A 12,879-nucleotide genomic window follows, 5' to 3' on the forward strand; every position below is an offset into this window, starting at 1 on the left:
TTTCCATGAATTGTCCTGAAAAATGATGATGATCTCCTTCCCTGTGCCCTGTAAGCTGGCTCATTGTTAAGGTTCATAGCTAGTAGAATCTTCTTTATGCAGGTAGTCATTCACAGTTCCCCGGAAATTCATTTCTCCCCATTTGGCACATCAGTGTACTCATGATTTAGAGGCCTGAGTCTCATTACCTAGCTCCTCCTCTTTGTATGCCAGGGACTGTGTCTGTTCTCATGAAAATTAAATCACCTTGAGATAATGAATATAAGTTAAAATGGTGTAACACTTATTAAGCCCAGAATTTCCAAGGGATCTGATAAATTCTTATGAGGGACTGATCCCATTTGTTTAGGATGTGTGTTGTTTATTTCAAAGATTATTCTGAAAATTAAAATGATCTTTATCCATTTGAGGATGGGTGGATTGGACTTAATAGTTTCTCAATATAACACTGTTTTTGAGTACCAGGAGAGTTACTCATAACACAAATTTACATTAAAAAATTCAAGCTATACAAAATCATGCAAGATTCTTTATTAGGCTTTACATTTTAATCACAGTTGGATATATCACTTGACAAGTCAGCAGACATGACATTCTAGGAAACATTTTACAACACTCCAAAGATATAACCACTGGGAACAGAGCAACTTACTCTGCAGTTAATAAGCATGTTGAGTAATTAAAGGAATCATTAAGGGATATAGTCTAAATGACTATTGGTCCTCTTTCCCAAAGGAATATTCTAGACAAGTAGCTACAACGGAAAGCACATGACCACGATTCACAGAGAGAGATTTTGCATCCAAATCCATTCTCTTTATTTAGGATAGAGACTGGGGTCACATATTGAAAGGATAATGATTCTTTCAGAATAAGCTACATGTTTTCTATGTATATCATTAAAACTAATGATTTGCTTATACTTAAGAAGTTAATGAAAGGAAAGTTGCATCAAAACTCCACTGTATTAGTGACTGTAGGAGTTGCTTAGCCATTGATGAAGCAGGTCTCTCTATTCTTGTTAATTTATGAGTTCTTCTGAGATATTTTCATCGCAACTGTCTTGAGCTCTGTGTATTCATAAATACCATGTTCACCCCTAGAAAGGAAAACAAAAATTATCTATAAACATGACTGTACAGCAATGTAAGTGAACTACAATCCCCAGTGATTTGGTCCAAGTTTGTTCTTGCTTATCTGACTATGGATAATGTAAAGTATTTCCTACATACAGAGTAGTTCAGACAGTTGCTATCTGAGTGTAGCTTATATGGCCTAATATAAATCCATTCAGGGGCAAAAACATCTTAAACATGTTTTTCATTATAAATAACTATATACTCGTTATTTTCACAGAAATGACCCATTTTAACACCATTCTACTTACCCATAAACACTAACTACCAAAACCACAATTCAACCCAACCAGAATTTTGCCTTACAAATAAGTATGGGAGGCCTAGTTCAACTTGCATTGTTCATTTACTTAGGAGGAGTAGAGCACATCAGCTGAAACGGGAAGTGCGTTTGCCCTCCGCATTGTTATAGCAGTGAGAGAGGCAGACAGCAACCTTGCATCCTCTTCATTCAAATGTGTTCTATTCTTTTGATGTTCTAATATTAACAATATTTTTGATACTGTGCAAAAGACTCTAATATTTCGTTGGCGGAGTTTTCTTTCCATTTCGGTTGCTTGAATTTTCTTGGTAGTAGAAAAGAGGTTAAAGATTGTCCCGATTCAGGCTTTTTGGGTGCTAGCATGTATTTACTTCCTTCTTTAATCAAACTTCTACTATTTACTTACAAAACCTTTAAGTCAACTCCAAATAACCATCAGTTATGATAAGTTCATCTGCGTGTACTCCTGTATCTTGTTATCAGAGTTATATCTCTGACCAATTTTGGAAAATATGATTTATTTATGTCTTGAGATTTAATCAAGAGGATTAGACTCAGTTATCTTTGTTGTTTTGATGAGATCAAATTACATGTATATAGGACTATTCTTAAAATCATATAGGTTTGCAGAGGAAAATGATCTTGATCCCCCTTTCCACACTTCCTATGATATAGAAGGGTATTTAGAGGGCGTCTTGCTACCTATTGCCTCTATACCATTTGGGGGGGGGTGAGGTAATTAAACATTTGAAAATTTCTCTTGAAAGCTTCAGTGAACATTTTCTTCAGAGTAACTAAATGGCTTATATTCAGCTGTTTAATTTCCATTAAATGATAATATTTTCATAAGTATTTTATGTCAAAGAGGAGCATAAATTAATCCACAATTTGACCAAGTTGCTTTCCATTGCATTTACAGTTACAGTTACAAGGGCACTTAACTCTCTTAGGAGGATTTTAAAGGTGGCTGTTTTCACAGTAAGGCAGACATATGTCATCATCTTAGAATTCTTGTGCAGAATGCAAAAGCATCTGCTTATATTTCTTGTCTGTTTATAAAATCTATGTGTTACTAGCAGTGTGCTTCTAAAACCTTCACTGTACAAAACACCTGGGCCCTTCACCAAATGCTGCTACTCCAGTGGATCTGTCTAGGTCTGAGATTGCATTTCTAGCAAATGTCCCCATGGTCCTCATGCTTCCCGGCACAGTGCACACCGTAAAACGGGGTGCATGTCAAATTATGTCTGCTTCTCCCTCTGTGTCAAGAAATCGGCCTTAACTAAGGCTTGGGGAAATGTTTACTGAACTGAGTTCACAAACATACTCAAGTAAAATAAAAATTGATTTGAGTTCCTGCTATAAACCCAATGTTTTAGATACTTTTTTGTTCCCAATTTTAAGTGACGTGAAGAAAAAAGTGCCTTGTGAAGTAGAGAGAGCAACTGAACTTGTGTGTCCTCAAGTGCCTGAGGCTAGCCAATGCGAGAATAAGGAACATTACACAAAGAGCTAGACTTTTGCCACTTAACACAGGGCCAACACTGTGATCAGAGATTAAGAGATCAAGATGCAGGTTCCCTACATCACCACTGAACACCTAGGGGTGTATATACTATTTTTGGCCCTTTGGGAACCCTGCTTCCTACTGGTTAATTTTGCTTTTCTATTTTGAGGATAAACTAAAATCTAACTCCTGGGAATTGTTAGAAATTACCACTTTAGTCATTCTTCAGAAAATGCCCTGGTTAATAAATTATTAGGTAGACTTCACCAGTGGCATATTAGTTTGGGAAAAGACAACTATTAATTTATGTAAGAGGTATAGTCAACTACCTAAAGCGTTTGCATATTTATTTGTACTTATCTCACAATCACCAGTTTGCACTTTGTACTCAATTGATTATATTCACATATATACAATAAGCAAGCAATCATAAAAGCAGGCAGTAACCCAGTTACCAAGACAGACTTGGCATGGTCCTTTATGAATAGTAAGTGTTAATAAATTATAGTCTTCTGCTATTGCTTTTCTGCATTTAGAGGGTACTTTTAGCATGCAAGATGCTATTTGGTAGTGGGAAACTCCCTTAAAGAACAAAGGTAGATTTTATTTGTTAATGAAATGCATCAATTTTCTGGAGTGACAATCCATTTTAGAAAATATGTATTTATTGTAATACATAATTTTACTTACATCTCTCGTCCATTTCCAGACATCTTGAATCCACCGAAGGGGCACTGGGCAGATAAAACCATATAGCAATTCACCCTTAAAAAACAGAGAAGTGCGTTATAGATAATACTTATCACATAATTCCCAAACTGGAAATTCAAAAATTCAGGGATTTCTTTAGGAGCACCATTTTAAAATAAAATATACTCACTGAGATAGAAATAATTCCATAGTTCAGATTGAAGAAAATATGCACAAATATTATAGAAAAAAATAGTGAAATTATGTGTGTGACTGGTCATAAAAAAGTGTTAGTCTTAATTATAACAGAGGGAATAGTCAATATGCTATAAAATAGTGTCAAACTGCTGAAGGCGGTGGGTCATGTGGTGTTCTCTACTAAAGAAAGCTTATGCAGTGAGCTTTATAATGCTCTTGAGGTTTATGCACTTAGTAGGTTAAAATCAACTTTCTTTAGCCATTACAGTGTGCATCATGATATTCAGCTCATTTGTTTTATTAGTTGGTCAACACATTGTTAAACAGAAGTGCTGGCAGAAATCGGACCTGATTATCAATTTGTCAGTTTTCATAACAAAAATGTTAAAGATGTTTATACAAAGAAACACAATTATAAAAATGTGAATAGAATTACAGAGAAAGTCAACAGAAGGTCAGGGCAAGGGGGAGGGGCCATTAGAGTGCAGGTTTTTACTTGGACAACTTTCTTAATGTTAAAGTAGAAATGGTAATATTTGTTAGGGCTGTTTTGGACCTCTGTCACATGATGTATAGAATGTTCTAGTGAAGTGCTTGGTATACATTAAGTCTTTAGTAAATGTAGATGACATACATATATGTACATATTGGAATACTGAATTGTATTAACAATTTTATCATCAGAAAGTCTATATTAATATAGATTAATAATAGATTAATTTATTGACAAGATGAAAACAATTTTATTTGATTAAGAGTCTTTGAAAAGATGTCATAATCAAAACAAAAAATTAGCTTCTTATCTCTAGTGCTTAATGAGAAATATATGTTAACATTTATGAGAGTTTTAAAAAGTACACTTTAACAAAAGAGCTATGCCGAGAGTCAGTCACTCATATATAATTACGATGTTTGATTAACATCTTTCTTGTTACAAATTAGAATTTACTTATTTATTATTTATTTATTTAGTGTGTGGTGCATGAATGTACACATGTTTACGTGGACACATGCAAACTTGCATGTGCGTGGCTTGGAGACCACAGATTGATTTCGTGTGTCTTTTTCAGTTTCTCTCCATTTTACTTTTTGAGGTAGGGAAGTATTCTTTATCTGAAATTCAAGGGTCCAGAAATATTTCAATTTTGGAGTTTTTTAGATTATGGAATATTCAGATAGATTTGAAATGGCAAAATTTGAAATGATAAAATATCCAAACATTTTAGAGCACTGTATTGATGAATTTCAGTGTATCTCTGATTTGGGGTTTTTCACATCAGGAGGCTGCAATGTACTAACACAGGGCAAGGCAACAGTTTGAGAGGAAAACCCTGAGAATTCACATCTTCCAAACTAAAGTATAAAAATAAAAGCTACAAACTAGGTTAAGAGCAAAAGAAACATACTCCTCAAAATTCATTATGTTCTTCTAAATTATGAACTTCAAACATTGCTAATAATATCAGAGTAAGAATCTAAGTATTAAGTACCATGAGGCCAGTGACTTGGCTCATCAGACATAGACACTTGCTGTCAAACCTGACATTCTGAGTTCAATTCTCAGAACCCACATGGTAGAAGGAGAGAAGCAACTCCCTCATGACATTTGACCTCCACATGGGCATTCTGTCATGTGCTCCCTCATAAACTAATAAAAATATTAAAAAAATTTTTTAAACAGAACTAAGCACCACCATGCCTATGGATGCACACCTGTAATATCAGGTACTCAGGAGCCTGAAGCAGGAGGATTGCAAGCTCATGACCATTGTGGGTCACAAAGTGAGGTCAGAGCTGGACTGAGGACCTTAGTGAGTCCCTGCCTCACATTAAAAGCAGAAACAGGGCTTCAGATATAACTCAGATAGAGAACTTGGCTAGGTTGTACAAGGCTCTGTGTTCAATATCCATCATGAAAAATGAATACTAATAATCACAATAACAACATTGTGCATACATAAGATACAAAATAAACATTGTTGAAAGGAATTAAACTTGAGTTTAAAAGAATTTTTCTTACTCTCCATTGTAGATAGCACAGTGCAAAGACCTTGAAATCATCCAGCAACACTTACAGTGATGCATCAAACATCTACAAAATGTTTTGGCTAAGTAACTTGAAAAAGTTGGATACATTTACTTTGGTTTTTAAATTGCTTTAGACAACTACTTTTTTGGCAGGTCATAGGATTTCAAATGAAAATTCAGGTCTTACAGAGATCAAATCAGGCCGTGGATGTGGCTGATACTGAAAGGGCATGTCTTACTCAGATGTACTTACCACACCACCCCAGCCTGCAGAGCAGAAGAGATGGTTATGGCCTTATCAAGGTCTTTCGTAAAGACCCCTGCTGCTAGGCCATATGTAGTGTTGTTCGCTCTCTTGATGACATCATCTAGAGATTTAAACTTCATGATTTGCTGCACTGGTCCAAATATCTACACAAGAATAATACAAATAAAGGTTAAAACTAAGTATTCAAAAATATACTATATATGTTTCTCTCTGTGAAGTATTCTACATTGACTAAGGTGTTTCCGCTCATGTCAGCTCTATGTGCAAAAATGAAAATAGGTAGCCACAGAGTGAGCAAGTGCGCAATTCTCTATGGAACCAGAGAGGATACAAAGCATTAAGGCAGGATTTATTCTTCGAAGCTGCAATAGAGCTGCCAATGCTTAATGAGTCAGCATCAAACCGTTAACTTTCTTTGGAAACATTTTAAATTCTAACCCCAGTTTTCTTCATGTTTCAAGTACTGCACCTAGCACCAAGTCTAAAAAAGCAAAGTTGTGTTCTACTAGCTGAGCAGGCAGTGATTACAGCAGTGTTCATGCTTTAGATGTCAGTACTTGGGCCTTTACATAATTGGAACAATCATGCACTCAGACATCTTTTTATTTGGATTCTAACAGTCACCAAATTTTATACAGCATACACCAAAGAAAACGACTCATTGCTAGAAGAGCTTCTATCCGGAACCACCCTCCACTAACCAAAGCCTGGGTTCCCTTCCCCTGGCAATGGCCACAAACACAGGCCAGGGAATAACACAATTTATCTACTCAGTGCAACACAGTCTTTCACTTCTATAGACTCTAGTTAGTAAGTCCATATCCAGGTCAGTTGACAGCTCAACCCAGATCAAATGAAAGTAAATGGATTTTCTCTTAAAAAATCAAGTTTCTGTATTCTGATAAACATTTATTAAAAGAAAAAGAAAAAGAATCTCCCCAGAATGTTGTAGACTTCCTGGGAAATAGGAATGCATGTTGGCAAAAACTCAGAAGTGTCAAACGGTTTTCTGGTGTTCCCCATTAATTTAAGTGGTATTGGGCCAATTAGCTGCCATTCGCTACAGGCTGGGGGTAAATCCCAAGATTCTAAACGTCACCTTGACATTGTAACCTTGGAACTAGGTGTGTAGCAGCTACTGTGATAGACTTGCTCCTCCTAATCACAGCATTTCAGTTGAGCACATAGTAGTCAGTGCTCCAGTTTCCTGCTTTAAAGTGTCAAGTGACTTAGTCTGGTATGACTATTACAAACAATAAATGTTTCCTTGATTGAAATTATTTCACCATTTTATTGTCCTTCTCAACTGTTTAATCAAGATATATAAGAACAACAGCTCTAAAAACAAGACCAACAGCTCTAATCAGACAGGAACTGACCAATAAATGCTGAAATTAGAATTCAGTTGAAGTGAACTGACATAGAGAAGCTAAGTATGTTGAATGATTCATGGATATTTGCTTTTATTTTTTCTGTTCCTGCTTATTTCCTCTAGCAAAGCTGATGAAGCCCTTTTGTCTTGCTTTGATGACACCGAGGAGCTGAAGAAAACAATCTGAGATCCTCTGTCAAACCATGAACATGAAATATAAATTTAATGGAGAGTTTTAATTCTCTGCCTTCAAGACACTTCTTACTATAGTGTATTACACAGCATTTTTATTCTCCAAGGACAGTGACGTATCGCTGCATGTATTCAAAGCCTTCAGAATGCATGAGGCATATTGGCTACCATTTTAAATGCAAACTAGTTCCTCTTAGTTAAATGTGGTACCTCTGTGTTACATCTTCACTGATGTGATTTGTTTGTGCTTCCCACACTCCCGCCACACTCCCACACAAAGCCATCCTACTGTCTCTATGAGTTTGACTTTTTATGTTCTTCATATAACTCAGATCACTCATTATATGCGTTTCTGTGCCTGGCATATGTAACAATGAGCAATGTGCACATCTATTCCCGTTCTTACAAATGACAGGATCCTTTTCCATCTCTTTAAAGCCCTGAAGACCCTATCAAAGCTGTTAAGCCCCTTGTTCTGTGTCTGTTTAGAAATTCTTTTCCGTTTCATTGCGTTCCCCAGTGTTTCTTCTTTACACAAGGGACTTTAATTCTTTATCAAGCACTGCTTGAGATAGCTGTTCAAACTGCTAAGAGTTTTAGAGGATCAGATAGTTCTGCATAGAGACAGAAGGGCAACCAAAGTGCCAGAACCAAGTGGGACCACTTACCTCCTCTTTGGCAATGCGCATCTCATCAGTGACATTGGAGAAAACTGTGGGCTGGACAAAGTAGCCTTTGTTCCCCCAGCGTCCACCCCCACACTCCAGTTTGGCCCCTTCTTTCTTCCCACTCTCAATGAGGTCAAGTATTTTATCATGTTGTTCCTTGTCAATCTGGTTGAAAAATAGTACAGGAAAAATGAAAAACTGACATCTAATAACGATAACATTCTTTCGGTGAATTTTCAGGAAGGAACCTTAAAGTTACTTAAATTTAGTAGAGCTACATGAGGCAGCAATTGACACCATGGGAATATACAGAGCAGCTACAGAAAGGTCATTTGAAGAAATTGTATTCATCATTTAACGCATTTGCCTGGAAGTTGCAGACCTCACTGAAGTAGACGGGGTGAAAGAAGAAAGCAGGCTTCATTCCGGCTTTCCAAGTTACCCATGTGGCAGATTCTGAGAGGCCAGGATCCGCCCTTGAGGTAGCAGTGCCAACTTTTAGTTAATCAAATTTAGTTTTTACCTAGTAAATAAGTCAAGGATAAGGTTTAGTTCCAGTGCAACAGTTAAGAACAGTGAATCTACTTAAATTGAATGAGGGTGAAAGCTCCAAGGTTAATGTCCAGTCTCTAGGACATAGCTCTCTGTAGTCGTTCTGGCAGTTGGGGACAGTGAACTCTTTATTGTGGAACTTTGTTTATTGTAAGATGTTTAGCAGCAATCTTTTCCTCCACTCATTAAATGCAGGTAGGACCACAACCTTCTTACTTATGACAACTTAATCTGTCTCCAGACATGGCTAAATTTCTCTCATAGAAAAAGAACAAAACTGCCCCTGGCTGAGGATCAGTGTTTTAGATTTGAGTCCAGAGCTAGCCAAACTCAGAATCAAAAGTCCAGGAGCTTGAACAATAGGTGTGCAGGAAGGAACAGTGACCTTTGAATGAGAGAGATACAGATACTTAATTATTCTAACTTCACAGGAGAAGCCCGAGAGTCCTAGTAGAATGACTGGGCTTGAACAACTAAACTGGGACGTTTGTCAGAATTCCAGAAAGCAGGGCCAATGAGGATGCTTATGCTAACACTGGGTCACAGAAACTAAGGATTCTGCAGAAGACTTAGGTTCTTTTGTTTATACCTGTGGAATGGCACCCCAGATGGACTGACTCTGAAGAATAAATGACAGCACTACTTTCCATATATAATTCCTAGCATAGCTCCTAAACTGCTTCTAGATAGGAAAAATGAACAACACAAAACCGGAATGATTTCTTTCACTTTGAAAATTAGATTCTTTGAATAAGCAAATGAAGATAATTATATCAACCGGAAAAGGACACGATAGGAAATAAAGATTACTTGGTCAAGAATCTTTGTTCTTGTGTCTGAAACCTTTGTCTTCTATTTTGTACTCACCTGAGGGCCTTGGGTGATTCCTGAATTCAGAGGATTTCCAAGAACATATTTCTTAGCCCGCTCCACACTCCTCCGCACAAACTCATCGTAAATTGACTCCTCAACAAAGAGCCTGGATGCAGCCACACAACATTGGCCCTGGTGATAGAACAGTCCTTGGTGTGCAAACTCAATGGCACTGTCCACTGCAGAGGAAGTGTTCATATTAGAGAAGTGTTATTTTCTAAAGGATATTTTCTAAAAGATACACACATACACACACACACACACGTGTGTGTGTGTGTGTGTATGCTGTAGAGATGGCTCAGTGGTAAATAGCACTTGCTGCTCTTGCACTGTCCTGGAGTTTGGTTCCCAGTACTCATGTGTGGTGGCTCACAACTACCTGTAACTTCAGCTATCTTCTGGCCTCTATAGGTACCCACATTCATATCCTCATACCCACACACAGACACACATATACAAGAGTAAATATAAAATAAATCTTTTAAATATATAAAATAAATTCATGTTTTTCAGATGCAATATGATTAAATAGAAAGATGATGAATCATCTAGTCCAACATAGATTCAATATATTCCACCTATTAGAAGCTAGATGACAAATTAATCTTGCTGATAACTAACACGGAAATAACATCAAGGATGATCTGAAAAGCTGGTACCTATTATAGTTTTAGTATAGTTATTACCAAGAATGTAGATTTGATTGTACGATCAAATATCATTGCAAATACCTTTATAACTACTTCTATTTAGAATTACGTGCATGATTGCTAATATTTATATTAACTTGGCAGATTTTAGTTAGATAACAACAGGAATCTGGAACTAACAATTTGTAGGAATGACTTTTATTAATAGACATAATCTGGACTAATTAATTTTTAAAAAATTTATTAATTTGTTTATTTTTACTTTATATGTATGAGTGTATTGCCTCCACATGTGTAAGCACACCCAGTTGTGCAGTGCCTGTGGAGGTCAGAAGAGGTGTAATTGGAGTTACAGACAGTTGTTAGCAGCTCTGTGGGTTCTGGGAATCGAACCCTGGTCTTCTATAAGAACAGACAGTGTTTGTAACTGCTGAGCCATCTCTACAGTCCCTGGACTTAACACTTTTAATTAACCCCAGCAAAACCAGGATGACTCCTTGGCAACCTCAGTTTTGTACTCCACCCTAAAGGTAATGAATAAATGTGGGTACACGTGCGAATGAACATATTAAAGTGCTGCAAACAGTACCCACCCACTGGAAACAGTGGGGACTGGGAAGAATGTGTGACATAAGATGCGTGATATACTAGGGATGGAGAGCCAGAGGGTCCATTGAGATAAGACTGGAGCCTAACTTAAACTTTGTGCATCCCCAAAGAGGCTAGAGAAAAGTTTTGGAATAAATACGTGAGTGTAGCCTGACGCATCAATACAGTCCTCTGGGTTCAAGCCCACTCTTAAAAACTTATTTTAAGGCTCGGGCTTTTATTTTGTTCAAGGTAGTTGTAATATTGGCATTATTAATAATGTCTTCATCAATTGCCTTGAATAATTTCAAAACATTCTTAAAAACTTTGATGAGCAGGAAGAGTTACCTTTTCGAAAATAACAATAAAATAATTCAAATGTTCAGAGTTATTATTCCACCTTGTAAATCTTACTCTTGGAAAGACATTTCCAAAATCTATCTAAACATATGTTACATACACCTATAAACTCTTTGCTTAGTTTAGATGGTAGAGCGTGCCTAAATTATTTTGGAGAAATTTTTAATATAAACAAAAGAAAGGGTTTTTGCATGTGTTTCAATTTTGCAAATGAGGAAAATTTAATTCAAGATTTTAGAAACTGGGTATGAATCTGTGAGCTAATATTAGATGTCTAAGTTGTAGTGAGTCCACTTTACAGATGAGTTGGTTGGCTAGGACTCTTGTCATGTTTATGTGATGCCTAATCAATAGTAAGTTCTAAATCTCCAGCTAAGATCAAAATAGCAGCAGCAGTAGCAAATTTTCATGAGCTATTGGGATTTATAGTCACATTGTGATTATGCAATCATTGAAGAAGAAAGGGTTAAAGGAGCATTCAACCATTAATATTGCCTAATTAACTCCTACTTAGAAAGTAATCTGAGTATTTCATTTGGTAATTTAAACAGAATTAACCTAGAACATTACGTGTGGGGTCATTTCAAAATTACAAACTTTTAATATACATATGGACTTTGCTATCGTTAACAGAAAAATTAGTAATTATTAAAATATGATTAATTTTCCTCTGGCAATTTCCTTTTAGGAATGAAAGGTGCACAGGGAAAGTAGACGGCAAATAAGAAACTGTCTCCTAGGCTGGGCTTGGCCCAACATGTCTCATTTCTCTCACTATCCCCAATGCAAGTACAGATATGGGGTTATGACAAAATATTCTTCAGAGGTCTTGGGGCTGGAGAGATGACTCACTGGGTTAAGAGCACTGACTGCTCTAGCAGAGGATCCAGGTTTGATTTCCAGCACCCACATGGTGGTTAACAACTGTCCATAACTCCAGTTCCAAGGGAATTGCACAACATGGGTGCGTTTACATGCAGGCAATACACTCATACACATAAAATAAAAATAGTAAGTAAAATATATTTTTTTAGAAAAAAAGCTTTTCCAGAGTCAGTGTGGACTCTCATTAATTCCTTACAACTTAAGGCAAAGCCACTTGGAAGAGTCAAGTTCACTGTGTGTGACGTTATCAGACATCAGAAAGGAGGTGAGAAGCTCACAGAGAGTGTGTACTCACAGTCCGCATCAGCGAACACGATGCAAGGGCTCTTTCCTCCAAGCTCCAGGGTGACCCTCTTCAGATTGCTTTTCCCAGCAGCTTCCTTGATTAATTTGCCAACCTGTGTTCAAACGTTGAGAAGGAGGAGGTTTAGCCTGCTCTCATGAAGACAGGTTCATTTAATATTTTCAATATTGTGATGTTTATGCCATCACCCAAATTTCATTCGGAAAAAATATTAAATGGTGTTATTCAATATCTGGCACCTTCAGATCTAAGGGGCTCCCCCATCAAGTCTGCAAACATGAGATCAATTAGAAAATGCTCTGAGCAACAAGCAGACACTTCAAATGTGACAGCTCACTTCTGTGTG

At 36.8% G+C, this 12,879-nt stretch overlaps 1 protein-coding gene across 1 annotated transcript in view; it reads right to left on the bottom strand.

The window, feature by feature from the left end:
- Positions 1–509: 509 nt before the first annotated feature.
- Aldh1a1 (aldehyde dehydrogenase 1 family member A1) overlaps positions 510–12,879 on the bottom strand; it is a 43,418-nt gene continuing 31,048 nt past the window's right edge. Inside the window, exons 8-13 of the mRNA XM_008837554.3 lie at positions 12,525–12,627; positions 9,741–9,925; positions 8,322–8,486; positions 6,075–6,232; positions 3,596–3,670; positions 510–1,099 (exon numbers count right to left, since the gene is read on the bottom strand). Of these exons, the coding sequence (XP_008835776.1) occupies positions 1,027–1,099; positions 3,596–3,670; positions 6,075–6,232; positions 8,322–8,486; positions 9,741–9,925; positions 12,525–12,627 (759 nt within the window). The 3' untranslated portion in view covers positions 510–1,026. The remainder of the gene's footprint in view (positions 1,100–3,595; positions 3,671–6,074; positions 6,233–8,321; positions 8,487–9,740; positions 9,926–12,524; positions 12,628–12,879) is intronic.

The sequence above is a fragment of the Nannospalax galili genome, unplaced genomic scaffold (genome assembly GCF_000622305.1).
Source record: "Nannospalax galili isolate Female #2095 unplaced genomic scaffold, S.galili_v1.0 scaffold858, whole genome shotgun sequence".
NCBI lineage: Eukaryota > Metazoa > Chordata > Mammalia > Rodentia > Spalacidae > Nannospalax > Nannospalax galili.